Below are 21,460 nucleotides of genomic sequence, written 5' to 3'. Positions count from 1 at the left end.
CTTAAATAATAACCTTCGGAAATTTAAATTAGGTGTAAAGAAATGATTCTATTAATGGAAAGAACATAATTAATATTTAAAAATAAAACATTTGTTTTCACTTATCATTACAATTACTATATTATTTCATAGATTTTCCTACAATTGCTTTTTATTTCCTATTTCTGGTTCATATTAATTAGAAAAATTCAATATCTGTGATTCTTAATTCTAAATTCTAGAGCAGGCGCTTTTAGATTTGCTTTGATCGCTTGACATTCATAGGTTTGTAAACATTCCTTAAATAATAACCTTCGGAAATTTAAATTAGGTGTAAAGAAGTAATTCTATTAATGGAAAGAACATAATTAGTATTTAAAAATAAAACATTTATATTCACTTATCATTACAATTACTATATTATTTCATAGATGTTTTATATAATTTTCCTACAATTGCTTTTTATTTCCTATTTCTGGTTCATATTAATTAGAAAAATTCAATAGTCTGTGATAAATATACTACTGCTATATCACGATTTAATGCTGGTTATAACATTTTTTTTGGGTTAAATGGTACTTTACGTTATATTATTGGCTTTCTTTTGTTTCTATACAGTCCCATTTGGCTACGCTCCGTATTGGACGTGTATTGTATCTTTTACGTGAAATAAATACATTTTATTTAATTTGGGTGAAAAGCTGAAAGTTTTCTTTTTTGGTTTAGTGTCGCTGTAGTACTCAAACTTTATTTCTTTTTAGGTTTTTCGTTTTAGTGGACTGCATGTGGATCGCTGCATTACTAGTAGTAGTTTGAACTATCTCTTCAACGTGATATAATTTCAAGAAATAAAATAATAATAATAATTAAAAAATCATTCTAAAACGGCAATTTATTACGCCACATGTACTGAATTTCTATAGAATCATTTAACAGTATTAAATATAGTTGTTATTAATAACAATACGCATTAATAAATAAAATATTTATCATAAAGCTAACCTGTCTGAGACTAGGATACTTTCAGAATATCACAAAATAAGTCATGTCGCAACGGTGAAACTAAAGAAGCGTTATTTAAAAAAAAAATAATAAATAAATAAATAATAAATCTTCAATTTCCTTGATTGTGAAAAGATTTATGTTATGATATCCTAAAGGATGACAATCAGCAAAATGTTCTGTGTACATTCCCCATAAGAGAAAATATATATTGCACGATGTTCAATTCAATTGAATTTGAACACTGTTTTTCTAATCGAATTTGTACATTTCTTTTTTTTTTATTTGTTAGCGCATCGGCTTCTGTGGCCATAATGCACCTCCCAAAGTTTTTGCGTTTTACTCTGATCCAAGCCCGAGGCGGGATTCGAACCCGCGACCTTTAGGTTGCCAGGCAGGCACTTTACCCACCTGGCTAGCCCGGTCAGCTGTACATTCCTTATCTGCTACATTGAGATTAAGGACAGATCTGAATCCATAGTTATGACCCTATAATTAATATATATATATGATAAATTTGCATAAATTAGTGTATCAAGAAAAGGTACAGTATTTAGTAAGAATATTTAATAAAATACACGTTTCTAAGTGAAATATTTAGTTTATTAGGAACGCTATCTACAGAAATTAGACTTTAGTAGATAACGTTCCACAGTGTGGAACAGTTAGGTTCTCTCCTGTGATCAAACCTCAGGCCAAAAGAGATAAAACTGGCCGAATTCGGTATAGAAATATGAAATGTAGCCAATTCTATCTGTTTATTAGGATTATTTGGGTAAATTGATCTTCTCAAACAATGAACTAATTAAATATTTCACGTTCGAAATGTGTTCTTTTAAATATTCGTAGGAATATTCGTATGTAATGTTCTTCTTAGTCTTGATGCTATGCGAATTTTATTAATTCTCTTCCAGACCTCGACAAATTTTTCAAGACCTGATCGCCAGCTGCAGTGGGGGATGGAACGCTAAGAAAAAACTCTTCTAGAACAGTCATTATGCATTAAACTCCAGTCAGAGAATGAGATGAAAATACCGGTTTTGAGTTTGCTTATTAGCGTTAAATTCATGTAATGCAAACTTTCCAAAGCAGCCGATATCAATCAACCTCATGCTGTGATACTGGACGGTCTGTTTATAATTAAACTCTGTGAAAATTAATTATTATCAGCGTACCAGAGGAACACGGGATGAAGAAGGGGAGAATCACATTGGCCCACTAGATACAAAAATCATACCCTGTTGATAAACGGAATAAATATTTTGCATCTACATTTACTTAAGAAGTTTTTTTTTTTAGGGATGGAAATACCAGAAGTACGACGAGTAATAATGCGGAGATAAATGATTTTTTGATAACTAAAAAGAAAGTGTAATAGAAATTGTTTAAGATAAATTTAAGTAAGGCTGACAGATTTTATTAAATTATATGAAAGCATCCTTTCACATAATTGAATAAACGTTTGGCCATAATTATGAAAGCATCCTTGGATACAGAGGAGTCTGAATCCAAGTATGCTTTCATAATTAGCCCAAAGATTGCTTGGTTCCTATGGATTGAAATGCGCGAATATCACTCCGGTTAACAACGAGGTTGATCAAAAGGTGATATGAGTAATTACAGACTTTAGTTTGACTTCTGTTTCAGGGAAAATAATGGATCCACTGGTTAAAGAAGTAATGCAGAGCCATCTAGACAGGAATGCAATTATACTGAAGTCACAGCATGGATTTGTTATGGGGCGATCTTGTCTGACCAATCTGAATGGATATTATGATGTTACCACATCATAATATCCATTCAGATTGGATCAGTGTGGTAGTAAAGTTTCTTCCATAGCAAGTTATTGCTATGGATGAAGTGATGACAGAGTGGTAAGACAAAGGGTTCTTATAAATGGGCGCTGCTCTTCTTGTACTAATGTTATTAGTGAAGTCCCTCCGAATTCGCTATTGGGCCCATTGTTTTCTATATCTATTAATGATATCTATGAAGGTATATCAAGTTTATTGTCTAAGTCTGCAGATGATACAACAGTTGGAAAGGTGATTAATGACAGGAATCAGGGTATGCTCCTGCAGAAAGACCTAAAGAAATTTGGCGGATGGGCTGAGAAGTGGAAATCGAGGTTTAACATTTAGAAATGGAATGTACTGCTTATTAGCAGTGTAGTAATGGCTGAATAAATAACATACCTTGGTGATATTACATTCAAGTTGAGGGAAGACGAAAGAAACCTTGAAGTAACTTTGCAGTCCGACATGAAGTTCTCTAAACAGTGCAGAAAGGCTGCTAGGACAGTCATTGGGTTCAGTCAGTAATATGCAGAAATTTACAGGCAGGGACAATGAGGTGATTGTTCCAATGTATAAGACAATAATCAGGCCCCATCTTCAGTCCTTCATACAGGTCTGGAAGTCGCTTTTGAGGAAGAATGTGGATCTGTTGGAATGGGCGCAGAGAATATCAACAAAATTAGTCAGGAGAACAAAAGGGTACTTTTACTATGAAAGAAGACTTCAGTTCTGGAAATTTCAACATTTGAAATGTTTTAGGCTTTAAATGGACTGAGTAAATTAAATGCTGATGCCATTCTTACTTTTTCTCGGACACCACACACAAGGCGGTATAAATTTAAATGGAAAATAGATGGTTGTAGGATAGATGTGCAAACATTTTTTTAAGCCACAGCAGCGCAACCAGCCCTGGCCATGAGTGCAACTGCCACGAGGCAAAAATTAATTGCTTCATCGCATCCATTCTCGTATGAAATAGATGTGAGTGAGTGATTTTTGTTTGCAAAGAACAAATTTTCCCGTGTTCATGTAGAATATTATAAGAAAGATATTTACATATAAAGTTTTAAACAGCTGCAAGGGTTCTCAGGTAGCTACTTGAACATTCAGTTAAAGAGTTTAAAATAAGAAAAATGTAAGAAAAAGAAAGCAATTGTCATTTTTCCTCTTCTTATTTTTATTGCGCATTATATATGAAATATTTTGACAAAGTTTTTGACCGTTTTACATCATGGTTCACTGGACATCCCATCACTTATTTACATATTTATAACATTCGAATATCGTTGAACAAGCAACTGGTGACTTTCAAAATGAAATGCGAAACAGCTGGTACTTATGCAACGATGAAATAGTAAAAATATAAGTCGGAGACATAACAAGACACCTTAAGATTAACAATGACACCTTATACGTAAGGTTGTTGATTATTAACTTCCAGGCTCTTTTTTTTTTTTTTTTTTTCGTTAATATTATTTTTTTATTCAGTTCCTTACTATGCAACCTTTCTTGGGTATTTGATTTTTATTCTTAGTCAAAATATTTCCCGTTTTTCTTTTTAATTACTCCTTACAGTTTACTTCTTAATTAGCAATCAGTTGTCTTTGCTTCAAACATCGAAATTAAATTTTAATTAATGTTGTTCTCTTTTGCCAAAAATTCTCATAAATGAAGCTGTCCATCTGACGGCTTTTTAATATAATTATAATAATATTAGAAGACCTTTATTTATAATGAAGATCTTTCGTTAGCATTTAAAATTACTTCCTGGAATGATATTTTTCAGTTTTCCTTTAAGTTAGGCTAAAGCCTACAACTACATTAAGAACAAATAAATGACATCATTACAAAGCGAAATTAATTTCTTCTACCACAAACCCATGCATTATATTACAAAAGTATAAATTGAACACCTTTTTTCGCCTTCATATGTTTTGTATATTCCTTAAAACTAACATTGTATACATATACAGTATATATATATGTTGTATATGTTATCAAAATTTTATGTTCAATATACATTTAGAGTATTTAAAAAATACAATTGTCCATCGCAAAAGAAGCCACTTCTTGTAAAAAAAGTTAAGGAAACACAAAGTTAGGGCTGTTGTTTTATAGAATCAATAATTAATGGATTATCTATTTTTTGTATGATTTCTCAATAGGCATTATGCGTCTTAAGATTTTCTATTGTTAATAATGGAAGGAAAATCCTGTACAAAGTTATAGTTAATACCGTATATATTTCACCGAAATTCAATTCGTGGCAGTTATTTAAGCAAACAGACTTCACTTTTTATTACTTTTATACGTATTTACGTTTTTATTTGTTTGAGTTGGACTTATAATACACAGATTCTCCCTCATTTGTTAGAATTCCTCGGATGCAGCCGTTCTGTGTGAGATAAAGTATACTTTCACTTTTAATTATTAGAATTTTCGATAAGAGATATAATAATTTAAAGGGATATACAGATAAGAAAGTTTTAAATTTTTTGCAACTAGATTTCTTTAAGACGATGTATAAATTTAGATGATACACACTAATGGAAGCTTTAGCGTAACAATTCTCTGAATCCACACATGAACTAGATGGGTGTATTTGCTTTCTCTACGTTCGCATTTTGTTTGAAACCCAATAAACATTCACATCATTACAAAACCTGAAGCGCATATTGCAAAACGTTTTTCAACCTCGGTAAGAAATAATCCTTAAATCTCTTAAGAAATAATCATCAGACTTCTTTTCTTCTGTGCGCAATTCGAAGGTACATATCACATTCAGCTTCAGACATTTCGTAAGCTTCTGCGGTACTTTCCATTGGATCAACCTCGCTGAACGCGTAGGTTTCTCCGACATCACTGTCGCTGTCGTCATCTGATCTCCTGAAATAAAGAGATTAAAATATTTATAAAAAGTTATTAAAATTCCATAATGCTTTAATTAAACAAAGCAAAAAAGTGTGGAAACAAACACACTCCAAATAAGCTTAGAAAATATTTTCAAAAACTTTTTCTGTTTAATTCATAGCTAACAATAAAACTATCAATACTGAATTTCCTGAAAATATTGATAAAATTATTCTATTAAAATTTTATTGTTTTATTTTAATTTAATTTAGTTCCAGAGGTGAGGATGAACTGTGATGACAATTCTAGAGAAGATAAAGCCAGCAACGAAAGCTAGTCCTTAAAAGCAGAAAAGCATCAGAGATATTATTATATAATCGATGCATATACGATACAGTATTTGGGAAACAGGAACTTCAAGCGTTTAGTTCCGACTAACTCAACATGGTTCAAGTGTCTCTAATTATGGATTAGTATTGGGATGTGTAAGTTTCTGGTGTGCAACCCAGCGTGAGACGCAATAATATCAGTATAGCCATATTTTACCGGATCAAATGGCAAGGTTCTGAGATGAAAATCTGGCATAGGACACTATAAAATGTCTGGTAAAGATGGATGAAGATGAGATCCACCTCATCAGCTGTCAGCAAAAACTCTCACAAGCCAGTACGAAATTGATGGAAAGATCTACCTTTTGTGAATCCATGTTGTTGTTGTTTTTCCGTTGAAACTCAAACTGGCTATGACATCCAGTGGAGAAAAGTGTATCGGAGAACAGAAGTAAGATGGCTCTGCTTTGCTGGTGTAGTCTCGTCTTCCGATCGGAACCAACCCATTTCCACTAGCTGAATCCTCCCGCAGTGGAACTACAGTAGAACCCGGATAAGAAGTTTTCTCCTGTACTAGGTTTGGTTTCTTAATTCATATTATCAATGTACTATTTTCCCCTCTTAATTCATATTATCAATTCTATATATTGTAATGTACTATTTTCCCCCTCATTATAAGTTTCCCGGGTAAAAAGCTTTCCCCCATAAGAAGTACGTGATAAAGAACACACAGTGAATTATATAATTACGTTTTCCCACTTAATACGTTTTTTTAAATATAGAAATTCTTTATTTTTGTATTAAAAATATTAAAGAATATAAACATTTTGGTAATCGAACAAGTCAGTGAATAACATCATTTTAGTTCGTAGAAAACCAAAGAAACAGCTGAAATGGCATCGTTTTTAATATACATATATCTCATATTGTGAACGCCTTCACAATGAGTTGAGCTGATATTGCACTACTTGCAATATGCAACGCTTCCCGCGCAGTGGAGGGGAGAAAATATATTTATTAGGGTCACCAGGACAAGTTATTTCATCTACCCGTATGTATTGTAACTGTAAATTGTGTGTTCTCTGATCGATTTGCCTGCTTTGCTGGACGAAAACCCTCGGGTTCGGGGAAAAACCTTGTTGTCTACGCCTGAGACTGATTAACTCAGCCACAGAATGAAAAATGTCCATAAAAGTTCCTCGCGTCACCACGGGATTCAACCCACGCCTTTTTCACCCGGTGAGGGGAGGACGCTGCTACCCGCGCAGACTTCGCCAGTGGAGAAGACTAATGTTCCTTATTCTCGGCGGATAGCACCACCGGTATCCGCCGAGAATAAGGAACATTAGTCTTTTCCACTGGCGAGTCTGTGCCGTAGCACAGTAGTATTGTCACTATCCTCCCCACACAGGGTGGAAAAGGCCCGAGTTCGAATCCCGTCGGTGACGCGAGGAACTTTTATGGACATTTTTCACTCTATGGCTGAGTCGATCTGAGGCGTAGATATCGAGGTTTTTCGTCCAGCAAAGCAGGCAAGTCGACCAAAGAGTAAATGCAATTTGCAGACATAATACACATGGGTAGTTGAACTTATATTCCGGGTGTCCGTAATAAATTTTTTTTTGTTTTTTTTCTTCACTGGCGAAGCGTTGCTTATTTGAAGTAGTGCAATATTAGGGCAACTCGTTGTGAAGGCATTCACAATTTGAGATGTACCCAAAACGATGCCATTTCACCAACTTCGGTAATTTACTACGAACTAAAATGACTTGTTCTACACTACACAATAACTTGTTCGTAGTGGCCTAACTAGGATGAGGCAGATGGGGCACGCTCCCTGGGCTCCATATTTGGGGATGCCTTTTTATGATTAAAAAATGCAAAAATTCCAAAAGAACAGTTTTCAAAGGAAGGGAGGCAATTTTTTTTTTTATTTTCCCGGACGCCACCACCCTAGTTACGCCACTACTTGTTCGATTAGTGAATTTTCCGTAAGTAGTCTGAGGCTTTCAGCTCAAATCTTTTTAGTATAAACATTTTGATATAATGGAAGTGTCATATTGCAATTGTTTTCATCGATATCCATAATTGGATAGCATCGATCACGTGAAGCACAAAGAAGCATTTGTCGGTAAGTTCTGATGATTCTGAATAGTTCTGAATTACTTATTGGGTTGTTGCTGTGTATTATTGTAACTATGATCTTTTAAGTTACGTTGAAAGCTGAATTTATAATACTTTATTTATTTCTGTTGTATGTTTGGTAACTCTTTAAAGAATAAGAGCATTTTTGTCTATCTACTGTATTGGCCCTAATTATTCGTCCCTCCTTGGCAGTTTTATTTTAACGCTACAAATTAATTATTAATTATGCTGATTATATGAGTATAATAATTGTTAATTATACTGATTATATTAATTATGTTTTTCTAATTTGAAGGGTTACAGTCGGATGGATGAACTCCAAAGGAGTTCGTCCTTTCAACTTGATAATGAATATTTGGCAATGAATTTAATGAACAGAATGTTAAGCAATCAGAAATCCTCAGTTTAAAAATGTTTCCCACAGGCAGAGTAAAATATTTATAAATTCTTAAATAGTACTTTAATGATCTTTAACTTATGTATGTGTATCTTTTCATTTTTATTTCTGTAGTTAATATTTCATACTATTAGGTCATTTTCCCTTCTAAGAAGTTCTCCCTCATAAGAAGTTTTAAACCTCCACCCTCTTCGAAAACTTCTTAATAGGGTTCTAGTGTCTTTCACAATAAAAGATATTACTAGATTTTGTCGAATTACAAACAAGACATCTAGTAGTTTCTCCATTGTAACGTCTACGCGTTATAGAAAACTGTTATTGCTTATTTATTTTTAAAATAAATTTTTAAATGTATTTCTACAGTCAAACTATCAGAGGCATTCTGTCAGTGTTACTGATGGCGATATTTTTGTAATTAGAAATCTTAGATCAAAATCTGATACTTTTTTGTATGTTGTCGTTCCTTGACACACAAATAATTCGGTTAAACTCAGCTGAAAGATCAAGATCATTTATGCAAGCATCAAGCTCGGCTTCTTTATACGTGTAATAGCATTTCAACATATAGTTCGATATAGAAAAACCCATTCTGTTTTAATTTCTGAAGATTCTAATGCGCATACATTTAAATAAACTAAATGCGTTCCGTAAAAAGAAATCGTTGGCACTGAAACCTTTCTTCCTGACATATTTGTTCCTCTATTTGAAGAGCTGCTCAATGAATACCGCAACTTGAGAATGTCCGTATTAAAGCCATGCGTCTGTGAATTTATTTAAAAGAAATATCATTAATTTAATCAGTTCATTGCTAGTTACAATCGCCCCTTGAACAGCATGCAAGCTAGAGTGGCTATTTAAAGGGAATTTAAAGAGAAAGGGACTATTTAAAGGGAATGGAGCCCATAGGGGAGCTGCATTTAAAGGGAATGGAGCCCATAGGGGAGCTGCATTTAAAGGGAATATCTTGACGACAGTTGAACATTTATCTTAGAAAGTAAAATAACATTAAAAAAGCTGCAAATTAAAAGGTAAAATGCAGAAAAAAATCGCTATCACTCATATCTTCCACTTGCAAAAAAGTGGCTGTCCGATTCCGCTTTGAACTTTACAAAACTTTCTGCCTCGACCACTGTTGGTAGGCAATTTATTCAATGGTTTACTACACTTTGCACGAGAGTAAACTTTAAGCCAGCCATCCAGCCTTCCGTTACTCCACAAATTTTGTATTTGTGCATCCTGGTTTTTCTCTCTTCTGCTAGTGAAAACGTACCTCCCTCATTCATTCCCTTCAGGGCCTTATATATCACTGAGTCCCCCCCCCCAAGATTAACGTTTTCGCGAAAGACAGTAGTACCAATCTATGCTGTGACTCTTTGTGCCCACAGAAAACTTCGGGTTAGTAAATATATTGTTCTCTTTTAAAGAGGGGGGGGGGGTGAAGTGTAGAAAGTGAAAGAAGCTGAGAAAATCAAGCATGCAGTCATTGAGTACCTTCATTTAAAGGGAATGTTGCCAAAAGAAATTCATGAAGGCGTGGAGCAAATATTAGGAGAACCTTGTCCTTCATACACCACGGTCAAAAACTGGGTTGTAGAATTTAAGCGTGGACGAGACAGTGTTGAAGATGCACCCCCTTCCCTCAGAGGGAGAAGTTACTGTGTCGACGTCTGCAAATGTGGATGCCATTCATGACCTGATCATGCAAGACTGGTTTCTTCGAAGTGTGTCCTTAAAACACTGAATGTAGATCGGAAGCGGAAAGAGTGAGGCGTTGTCATGAGACTGAGCAGCATTTTAAGCTAACGAAGCTCAATTCAGGGGCGGTATGTCATTATAGACGAAACATGACTGCACCACTTCGACCCTGAAACAAAGGAACAATCGAAACGGTGGCAGTACCCCCCCCCCTTCTTCTTCTCGTAAAATGCTTCGAGTGGTTGCAGGGAAAATTGGCATCCGTCTTCTGGGATGCAGGAGAAGTGATCATTGTTGGTTTTCTGAACAAGGTACCGCTATCAATTTAAGCGTGGGCAAGTATTATCCTAACCTACTGAGACGTTTCCGCGAGGAAATGAAGCTCAAGAAGCGCGAGAATTTGGCCAAAGGTCATTTGCATCATGATAATGCACACATCATTTGTGACTCAGGAAACACTGTGTGTTGGAGATATTACAGCATCCACCTACTTATTGGATTTGGCTCGATCGGAGTATTTTCTATCTCCAAAAAGACTTGAAAGGACAGAAATTCGACAGTGCGATAGATGAAACCAAACTACATACTTTGAGTCAAAATCTTCTGAATATTGTCTGGAAGGGTTATGAAAGCTATTGGATTGAGCCAGAAAGTGTGCTAACTTATGGAGGACTATGCTTAAAAATAAATGGGTTTTCACAACTTTCCAGCTTTCACAACTTCTATGAGAGGCTAGAAACTTTTCAACTTCTCTCCATATTACTATACTGGCATACAAAGATTGTTTTTAAAGTTGCATTTTATTTTGAAATAAATTTTGTTCAAGATCCGCCGCCAGTGTATAGTGTGTATATAATTCATTAAAAGGACACGTTTGGGACCGGGATCGTACTCGTAAATTTCGTCATTCGCGATAACACCATTAACATATTCCTCGCGAATACGAAGGGTAAGGTGTACACGTAGCAGCTTTACTAGCATTAAACTTTGGCACGATATCTTCTGAAATAGAAGCCTTGAAAGTATAACGAATTCGCAGTCCTGTGGTAAGATAATAAAAGTTGATAACGATTCAAAAAACAGAATTGTTAGTTAATTATACCCCAAGAAGTTTATTAGATATATTCATTAGGTTTTTATACACTTCTCTAGTGATTGGATTTTACCTGGGTATTTTGGTAACCTTTTATTGTTTCAAACAGAAATAAATTTCTGAAAGACGATAAATTAAATCTTCTTATTCCAACTGGGAAAGAAGAACATGACTAATAGAGAGTACCTCTGAATGAATGAACGTCCCAGACGGCTTGCAGATCATGTGATAAATGAGAGAGAGAGAGAGAGAGAGAGAGAGAGAGAATTATATATTCATAAATCCTACTTACTGCACGTTTGATCGTCTGATTCGCCGACGACGATCTCTGTAATGTCTGTGATGCCTGCTTTTCCTCTGGCCGACTCTTCTTAAAGGTTTATAATATACATAAGACTCCATTAGGGCTTCTTCGTAGTATTTGATAAGCGATATATCAGCTGGCGCGAATACCTTCTCTTGCGGGGCTTCTACAGCTGGTGGAATGCATAGAATTGAACAATTAATAATCTCGTGGGATGAAGTATACGATGGAATTAGATTAATTAATATGCTACTATTAAGAAGTACTCTTTGAACATGATTTGGGCAATTCGAATTAAAATTACTTAAGAAATCGTTCGGATTGGATTTTGTTTTATAATGGCACCGCCAAAAAGTTCGATCTGCCATTTATTTAAAAGAATAGATATTTATGATGGACTCTTTGACGTCACCAAAAGGGTTTAACCTTTTGGTGCCTTTTGAATGATTATTAAAATACTGGGACTTAATTTTTTGGGAGCTGTTCACACCGTGAAAAAACTATCAAAAAATAATGAGGGAAGGTTATATTTTAAAGATTAATATTTAATAATTTTTTTCATATTCGGAATAAATTGTTGCATTTTAGGAAGCTTGAGAGCATCAGGGATGCATATTTCTCAAAAGAGAATAGCTGTTTCTAAAAACAGCCTTTTTCGCCCGTATTAAAACCACAGGGAGAAAACAAGAGAACGCAGATTTAGTATAAAATTCTAATAAATCACATTGAGGCGATCGGATATGCTGTTTAATAATAATAATGAACCTTTTGATGTTGTAAACGGTAGGGTTGTATAAAACAGGATATGGAGTCGCTATAAATAAGTATTCATTGTGTGTGGGATTCATGAGAGGTTGGAGAGCCCCAGATAATAATGTTAACCATTCTTGAAACATGAAAAGATTCGTATCACAATCCGTTGGCATCGTCCATCGAAATTCCGGTTTACCGGGGTACAGTGGTGTAATTGTTCCAAAGAGTTCCAAGGTCTTTGGAACCACGGACCAACACAATTACTGAAAGGAGTAAAGTGTTTTCGCTTTTATTATTTATGCGTGCCATGGCACCATACTATTTAAACCCAGCATTGGTACAACCCTTTCAAGTCCGTTGTACACGTATATCAGGTCACCGTGAACATTATGTACCATTTTGTGTGATAATTTCATAATCGTTAAATTAGTGTATACGTAGCAGTTCAATTCTGCCTGCCTAACTTGTTCTCTGTAAACTAATCAAAATACTACACTTGGTGAGGATGCCAACTGTAATTAATATGAAAGAATACACAAAAGTATTTAAAAAAAACATTGAGAGATGTTATTTTAGATGTAAACGTCGTCTAAACCTCATTCCCCCTATACTTGAGTTTTTATTACGTTTGAAGTTGCGATGGTAATTTTTGAATACCTTTCGTTGTATGTCCATGTTTAGAAATACTGTATACTGAAAAACAGTTAACTCCTGCACTTACCGAGAAGTGCTAGCTTTCTTATAAACTCTGAGCTTTACTGTTTTGCATCCTACTCAGTGCGATAGAGCAGGAAGTAAAAAAATATAAGACTAAGGAAAAACTTCAATCTTTTCTGCTAAGCGTTACTTACATTGATTACATGACGAACCCAAAAAAAGGTCTTTAAATGGCGTTAAGAAACGTGATGGTTTCAGCAGAGTGAAGCAGGAAAGAAGCGAGAATAGTTTTACAACAAAGTATAATTAACATAACATTAGCAACAAGTTACCAAAAAGTGCAGAACATTCACGTGGAGTATTATAATTTCATTAATGATCCAACTATTTGCACTAATTTTCCCTCTGCATCCAATTTACATAATTAACAGAGTTTTTCTTGTATTTTTTCCAATAGGAGTATCATTAGTACTAATAAGCGTTAATTTTATCGTTCTGCTTGTATATTTGTAAAAAAAAGGGCTATGTGCAGTAATTATTACATTCTACTTCGTTTTCCGTAATGGAATTAACTGAATTAAAAGCATACATAGTTTTGGCAGTTTGGTAAGTAATTAAGGGCACAAAACGATTACGAACAAAAAGAGATGCATGCGTGAATTGAATGAGTTCCTTCTTGTAGCTTTCGATATATGGAAAGATAGAACGAAAAGCATTCTTTCAACCGATTTTTCCTTAATGTTCCAATGGAACCTGGAATTGACGTAGCTATTGTTTTTTTAAAGTTCAAATGCGACGCCAATTTACTCGTAACTGAAAATTCACGTAAAATGGAAAGCTGTTTGAATCTTATTCTAACTGCGTGAATGAAATGTTAAATTCAAAGAGATTGCCCATTGGTTCATATTTTAAAGACTAAATTTAATTATAATTGCAATCCTCGTTTCCCGAGAATGATTATTATTATTTTTTAAGCTTTGATTACATCCTTCGCTCTACCTTCTAATCGTTGAAGCTAGTATTTGGTTCAGCTGTATTATTAAAAATTTCTTACAGTACCTTGGCTGAATAAAAAGAAAATTCCACAATTCTCAGTAAAGATAAGTTTATTGTAATGCTTTAACGTATAATTAATTGGCTTCTAGATTCAATTCTGGTTCAGAACTCTGTGAAACTCATGGAAGAAAGAATCTCTTCTGTTTATCCAGTTCATCTACATGACAAGTGACGCCTGTATCCTGGAATGTATATTTGCAGTTATAAAACTCATTCGTTATATGCTAGCCTGATGCGATTCTCCAGAACAGCAAAAAAGTAATAAATTGGCAGATGTTTTAGACGTGGATTGCATTGGCATTGATTTCACTATGTTCGCTGCTAAGAGGATGCGTGAAATATTCTACCTAAATAAGTTTACCTGTATCGAGTTGCTGAATTTGGATTCATCAGAATGCTTCCAGACTCTCCGGGGAACCAACCATATTCGCAAACTAGATAAGCTCATGTTGCCGTTGGCTTCAGTGAAGGTAGACTTCTTCCGAATACCAGTCCATGATAATTAAATGTGGGATTTATTCCATCTTTTGTTGCAAACTTGGGAGGTATCATTATGAAGCTCTATGGACTTCCTTCTCCATTGGTTGCCTCTGCTTTCTTCGGTAGAAGTTGAACTGTCATGCGAATCGAATATGCAAAGCATTCTTCAGCTGAAGTCAAGGAGCACAATGGCTTTATCGCTTATCACCCCTTTCGAAATTCTAGATTCAAATCCCATTACCAACTAGAAAACTTCCTTACGGGACTTTTCAACGGGGTTGTCTATCGGTCTCAGACTAAGATGGAATGTTCTCCGTGAGTCACTGCGGGTTTTTTCTTTCCATAAAAAACATGCAAGCCAGCATCAGCACGTGCAATTTGCGCTAAAGTGTTGCCTTTGACAGCGCAATTTTCGGGGAGGGAAGAACCGACCATTGATTTCATCAACTTTTCTGTCAAAATTCCAAACGCGTATTAAGAATATTATATTTAATAATTGGAATGTTCATTTTATTCTGCCGGGGTACTGAACATTAAAATCGACATTTAAATACGGGATATTCTTTAAAATAGAAGATAATATATCTTTTCTTACATGGCTGACCGGGATTCAGGTAGAGGTGCCGTCCCAGGTTATCTGTTGCTATGCTGTACCTTCCAGAATCCAGGAATTGAGTCTGCAAAATAAGGCACTTGTTCTTTTAATGGGCGCGACAGCCAAAAATAAAGTAAAGTCAGATAAAAAAAGTCAGACCAAAGTCAGCAGAAATACCCAACAATGATCCGTGGGCATTCCTTCCCGCCCACTTCTACAGCCTGGTCACCTGTCTAGGCAGAAATGGGACGTCATAGGTGTGTTCCCTCTCCTCCGTTCTCCAGTGGTGTGGCGTTCCTCCTCCACCTCCTCCTCCTCCTCCACCTCCTTCGGGATCCCCGTCTGCTGAGTACATCGATATGCGGCTGGTTGCGTAAGGAGCTGGGAAGTAGAGCTGTTCTCGGCTATGGCTCAGTCGGGGATCGCCTCTCCCTCCTTTCTCCCAAACACTCATTGGGACTGTGTCAACCGTCTTTGCTGGTTCGTTCTCCCGAACTTCCTCTGAAAATAAATGATGAAATATGCTTGATAAATCCATGACCTTTACAAAAATATCCATTTTAAATTGTAAAAATTTTAACCAGCAGCTGAGTGATCTCAAAATTCAATAGAATAAAATAAAATAAATAATAAATAAACAAATTTTGAAATGAAAACCTTATTTCATGATCAGTTTAATGAATGCACTATCTGACAAGAAGTGTTAGGACACCATTACTGCAAGCGTTTTAATGAACAAATTAATAAGGTGTAAGCCTCCTTTTTAAGTCTATTGAGAATTATAGATTGCGCCGAAATATTTCCTGCGTTATTTATATTGTGAAATGGAACGCGATGCTTCCGTTGTATCAATACGCACCACACGAGTCCGGATGACATCACGTTCCGCAATGAGAACGCTCCCATATTGAACGCTTTCTTTTCTATAACTGTAATGTTTCACCTGAAGGAGCAGTTTTATTGAACCTCTGTGAAAATTGTTTTATTTCTTTCTTTTATTCGTTTCTCTCTCTCTTTTTTTTTTAAAGTGTCTTTCACTCATAGACGAATTCGCTCATGTTTGTCACTTTAAAAAAAATCAAAATACAGTTAAAATATTGGTATACCTTGTTATAATATACGTATTATGCATACTGTGAACATCGGACTTCAGGGGAACCCAACACCAGGCCCAATTATAAATGCCAGAGAATCACATGCCCCGCATCGCCCTGTGAATATTCTATAATCCGTGAGGTTGGCTGAAGCCATCCCCTAGCAACAATGAAGCTACTCGAATGAAAACAAATAAATTAAAATAAACTGTTGTAAAGAAAAAACCTACGAGCAAGTGAATGTTAATTGAATTCCCACACACCACACACAAACACATATATGCTTATGATTAAAAAGAGAGAATGGTGTTTTGATGCAATCTAAGAGCATTTTATAAAAATGAAGTAGTTTTCATTATTATTCAAAAATATAAGCTTACAAATTATATTTATAATTCATTTATGAATAAAAAACCGAGACTCATTTTATACGAGGGGTGATCATTTAATTCGCGAACTGGTGCAAGATTTTATATTAATTGTCATTATCTGAACGTTCTCTGGATTTCTCCTTCTGGAAATACTCTCCCTTGAACTTTACGCACTTTCGCCACCGTCGTACCCACTCATTAAATGCTTCTTGAAAGCCTTTTTTCGAAAGACTGAGATGTTCGCAGGCCACAACTTCCGTTGTGGCCTGCGAACATCTCTGTGCCGGACGCGAAACGCATGCCCTTCAGAGTTTCTTCAGACGTGGAAACAAGAAGAAATCACACGGGGCTAAGTCCGTTGAATAAGGGGGATGTGGCGTAAACTCAGCACCTATGCTAGTGATTACTACCTGTACAATATTAGCCGTATGAGGCCTGGCATCTGTTGGTGGAGAAACTATTTCACACCGGAATATGGCCATCCTACCAAGACACTCATTACCATGCTATTAATTCATCTCTTTAACTGTTTCCGATGCATTTAAGCCCCGTCTGACACAACAACGAATCACACATCGCTGTTCAGTCTGTATGTCCGATTTGATACTTGCTTCAAAACGATCGTTAGTGACACGCGGCTAAAAAAACTCTCTTCACTCAACAGTAGTTCGACAAGTTCTGGCATGCGCGCACAGTCTGCTCAGTAGCGATCAGGAAGAGCGCCTCTAGCGGCAGTTATGGAAAGTTCGCGCTGTAAACATAAAATCTTTCACCAGTCCGCGAATTAAATGACAACTCCTTATATATCATCAGATGGCATATAACAAAGCAAAATAGATCCTACAAAAATATATTTTAATGCATATTTTCATTGCACCGCAGGGGCAAAATATAAGAATTTAAGAGATGTTTGGGTTACATAAATTCTCCATTAATACTCTCTCTGGATTATGTAAGAGCTCCAAATACTTTATATAGCGTATTACCGCAGCTTACTATGAAGAGGAAAATATTAAACATTTCCTTACTACGGTTACAGAAATTCGACTTTATCTCTAACATGATTATTATCTCTCGGGAGCAGGCGAATCTGAAATCTGAAGATTTCCCACTTTCTTCCCCAACAGAGCAGGATGGTAACTTTATCAACGCCATCTTCAGGGAATTTGCGTAAGTTTCGAAAGTCGTCGTGACATTAAAATACTGTTTTTAAAAAAAATGTGAAATTTAATCGGAGCCTGATTTACCTTGCGGAATTTGTTGGGCCGTGGTGCTGGCTTGACGCTTACGTATTAGGATGACGCACGCTACCGTAAGAATTAACACCAAAACTACAGTAGTGCACGCGACAGGAATAATTATCTTCAGTTGCTGTAAAAACTCTTTATCCGACTCCGAGGTAGATGGCAAGGGAGGTACAGTAGCTGGAATAAAAGGAAAATAAAGTTAGATGTTTAATTCGCTTATATTACAGAAAATAAAGAATTTTTTTCTTTGTTTTTAATGAAGACCTCTTAAACAAAAAAATAAATAAATAAATAAGTATGACGAGCGTGAGTTGAGCTGTTTAGAGTTTGTGTCGAGTCCTACACTTCAATATGATATCATATTGTATGATATAATGAATCAATTGGCTACTGACTTTCATCATAGTGAAATCAGGAATCTTGATTTAATCGCCGAGCAACTTTCTTTTGCAGGGAATTAATTTTCACATTAATGAAAATTAAAAAGGTGAATATTTAAATACCATTTTTAACAAAATGGTATTTAAATATTTAAAAGAAATATGGAATTAAGATGGAGTTTATTTTATTTAAAACAACATATGAGAAGATTTTATATTCTTTGTTATTTTAATTACCAGATTTTTAGCATTTTTTTGAACAAAAAAAAAAAAAAAAAGACGTTTTCCAACAGCAGTAAACAAGACATTAAAGCTGAAAGTGCAGAAAATTAAAAGAAAAACCCACTCACCTCCGCTAAGAGTTAAAGTAGCAAACACGTATTCTGCTTCTGTCGCCCCCGCATCGTTATGTGCTGTCATCAGCAAAGTGTACCAGGTAGCTGGTAATATATCCGAGATGGTAACCGTTCTCTGCTCTAGTAGAATATTGTTCGATAGAAGGATCCATTCTTTTTGGTCTCGTGGTTTATACTGCACAACGAAAAAATTAATAGGGCAGCCTCCAGTCTGCCAACTCTGCAGCTGCACATTCACGGACGTTGTGTTAACAGCCAGGAGCTGTTTCTTCTCAGGTGCAATCGGGGCTATAAAATAAAAATAAATAAATAATAAACATTTTCTGTTGAATATTTCACGAATTTGAAAGCGCTTCACATTAAAATATTTAAATATCGGTATGACCCAATAGTCTTGTAAAGAATTTCACATGTTTGAATTCACCAGGAATTATTCCCATTAAAAGTTCAGATTTCCTACATAATTTATATTAAAATGTTAACATTATATTTCTTAGAATTAATAAATATAATTATATTCATGAATTACAAGCAGAATTAAAGATAAATAATAATAAATTGAATATAAAATGTTGGAAAAGTTTACTTCCCGCTACTGTTTATATTTATAAACTACGCAAACTAAATATTAATGGAAACATAATTAAAAAAAATACTTCAGAAATAAGTAAAAAGAATATGATTAAAGATAAAATTTATGTACATGAAAAAACTTGAATTACATCTTCATCTATGCTTTGAAACAAGTTAAATATTCATTATAAAGCCGAAGTAAACTTTAATAATTCAGTAAACTTTGAAAGAAAATATTAAATATGACATCTAATTAACACGCCATATTTTACATAATTTCTTTTTTCTTTGTATTATTCAGAAACATCGCAAGTTGAGTGTCATTAAAAACATTTGTTGGATATTATTTAGAAATTAAATATAACCTAATTACACTTGTATTTTATTTAAATTTATATCTTTAAATTATTAACAGTTTCATCTCTAAACATCCACTTAAGCGTGTGTTATATGGACAAATTAATAACAAAGTGGTTAAACATTTTCATTAGCTGATTAGTGATTGTCAAATGGCTTTTCAACAAACAATAAACGTTTAGGGAATCCGGCAACTAATCCAATAATATTTTGGAAGGATAAATAATTTTATTTTTATTGTACTTTGCGATATTTTATTGTACTGTGCGAGGAACCACATGCACAATTCATAAGAGTACATGTGTGCTCGACCTGAGACATTTACAGAATTCAACTTACATAAGCTTGAAATAAAAACAAAGTTTGTAATAATGAACAGCAAGGCAGAAGTAAAAGGAACATAAATGCAGCAGACAAAAAAAGTCCAGGCGCAGGTAATTATCACATATTCAATAGGTGGTAACAGTTCTTAAGGATTTACTTTCTGTAGAGCTTGTCCTCGCAGAAATTATCAAACAAACAATTATATTTTAGGATCACCCAGAATTCCTCCCATTTATTGTCTGTAAATGCGTGTGTTCTCTGGTCTATTTGCCTGTTTTTCTGGACCAAAAAAAAAAAAAAAAACCAGTTTCCAGGGAAAACGCAGAACTTGTCAGGGTGGATGCCTAATTTATTTTAGATTGGAGGCAATTGGCCAGAAACATGTCCCTAAGGGAAGCAATGTTTGTAAGCGTAAGCCGCAGAGGAAGGCAGGAGTCGGGGTGTTCTCCTCTTGTCTTTTTTGGGTCAGAGATTAATAGAGATATAGATGGAGCATTAATTCGGCCTATGATAAGCCGTGCTAGCGTGAGTGCATTTCTTTTCATGTTGAGAAGTCTCCAGGGAGTGGTCCCTAGATTAGCTTGCAGGATGAATTTGGAGGGGTAAAAGGGTGGCCCACCACTCTGTTCATCCATCTGAGCAACCAATCTTCCAAACTGAGGTACTCGTTCAGGTGAGAGTCAGGAGCAGATGACCAAATTTCAGAGGCATAGAGAGGAATAAGGGTAATGCACCTCAGGATGTACGGACAGAGCAGCGCTGGCTTGATGCACACCAACGAGCTCCTGGCGCCACTGCCCAAAGTGCGTACGGCATCTGTCTCATTCTGACAAAGTGAGGCTGGGAGGTGTGTCCAACATACCAGGTGAGGCCTAAGTCTCTGTGGGAAGTCATTTTTGCACCGTTTTCCCGCTAACAAAGGTTTGAATATCATTTTTTTTTAAAATTATTTTAATGTTAACCCATATTTGTTTTGGTTATCGATAGTTGAGCAGATTTGGAAAGCTTCAGACAAAGCCTAATTGTGGCTAGATAGCTTTCCAGTTTCATTATAAATAAATAAATAAATTTTCATTTACTGCAACTACAGGAAGCCCATCACAGCACTAGGCTAGGGGCATAAATTCAGTACAAAGGAGACAAATATATATATACAGTATATAAAAATACATAGGATATTCTATATATACATTAACAACGAATATGAATTATAATGATCAAAAATATATATTGCAGAAGATCGCATTTGGCTCTCGGATGTAGTTATTGGGTTGCAGGCAGGCAGGCAGGCAGTTGTTTGTATTTCTCATAATTTGTTTGGAAATGAGACTTCTGTAGGCTTCAGAGTTGAGCAACCTCTTACAATCAATGTTGTGATAATTTATGAGGCGAAGGGATGCATTGGGGAACATCCTGTCCATTTGTTTTAGTCTGGAGAGTTTGGATTTGAATTGTTGTTGGTTTCTTGAGTTTTCTCTGTTGGTGGGAGCTATTATGTTGGCTAGGTTTGGTGAACTGGATGCAGAAGTAATTAACTTTGCAAGAAGCATGACTCCAGACTCTTTGATCACCTGTTACAGAGGCTTTGTTTTTAAGTTTTTATAAAGCTGTTGCCTGGATATTGTAT

At 35.2% G+C, this 21,460-nt stretch overlaps 1 protein-coding gene across 2 annotated transcripts in view; it reads right to left on the bottom strand.

The window, feature by feature from the left end:
- Positions 1-5,379: 5,379 nt before the first annotated feature.
- LOC150077203 (cell adhesion molecule Dscam1-like) overlaps positions 5,380-21,460 on the bottom strand; it is a 275,287-nt gene continuing 259,206 nt past the window's right edge. Inside the window, exons 20-25 of one of the 2 annotated variants that reach the window (XM_090386702.1) lie at positions 18,574-18,867; positions 17,844-18,020; positions 15,361-15,632; positions 15,132-15,213; positions 11,579-11,762; positions 5,380-5,663 (exon numbers count right to left, since the gene is read on the bottom strand). In XM_090386702.1, the coding sequence (XP_090242828.1) occupies positions 5,513-5,663; positions 11,579-11,762; positions 15,132-15,213; positions 15,361-15,632; positions 17,844-18,020; positions 18,574-18,867 (1,160 nt within the window). In that variant the 3' untranslated portion in view covers positions 5,380-5,512. Of the gene's footprint in view, positions 5,664-11,578; positions 11,763-15,131; positions 15,214-15,308; positions 15,633-17,843; positions 18,021-18,573; positions 18,868-21,460 lie in introns of those variants that run through there. The other variant, XM_090386703.1, reaches the window with a different exon arrangement.

This window comes from Mastigoproctus giganteus, chromosome 12 (genome assembly GCF_048544385.1).
Source record: "Mastigoproctus giganteus isolate SK-2022 chromosome 12, ASM4854438v1, whole genome shotgun sequence".
In the NCBI taxonomy this organism is placed as follows: Eukaryota; Metazoa; Arthropoda; class Arachnida; order Uropygi; family Thelyphonidae; genus Mastigoproctus; species Mastigoproctus giganteus.
This window is presented reverse-complemented; position numbering and strand designations above follow the sequence as displayed.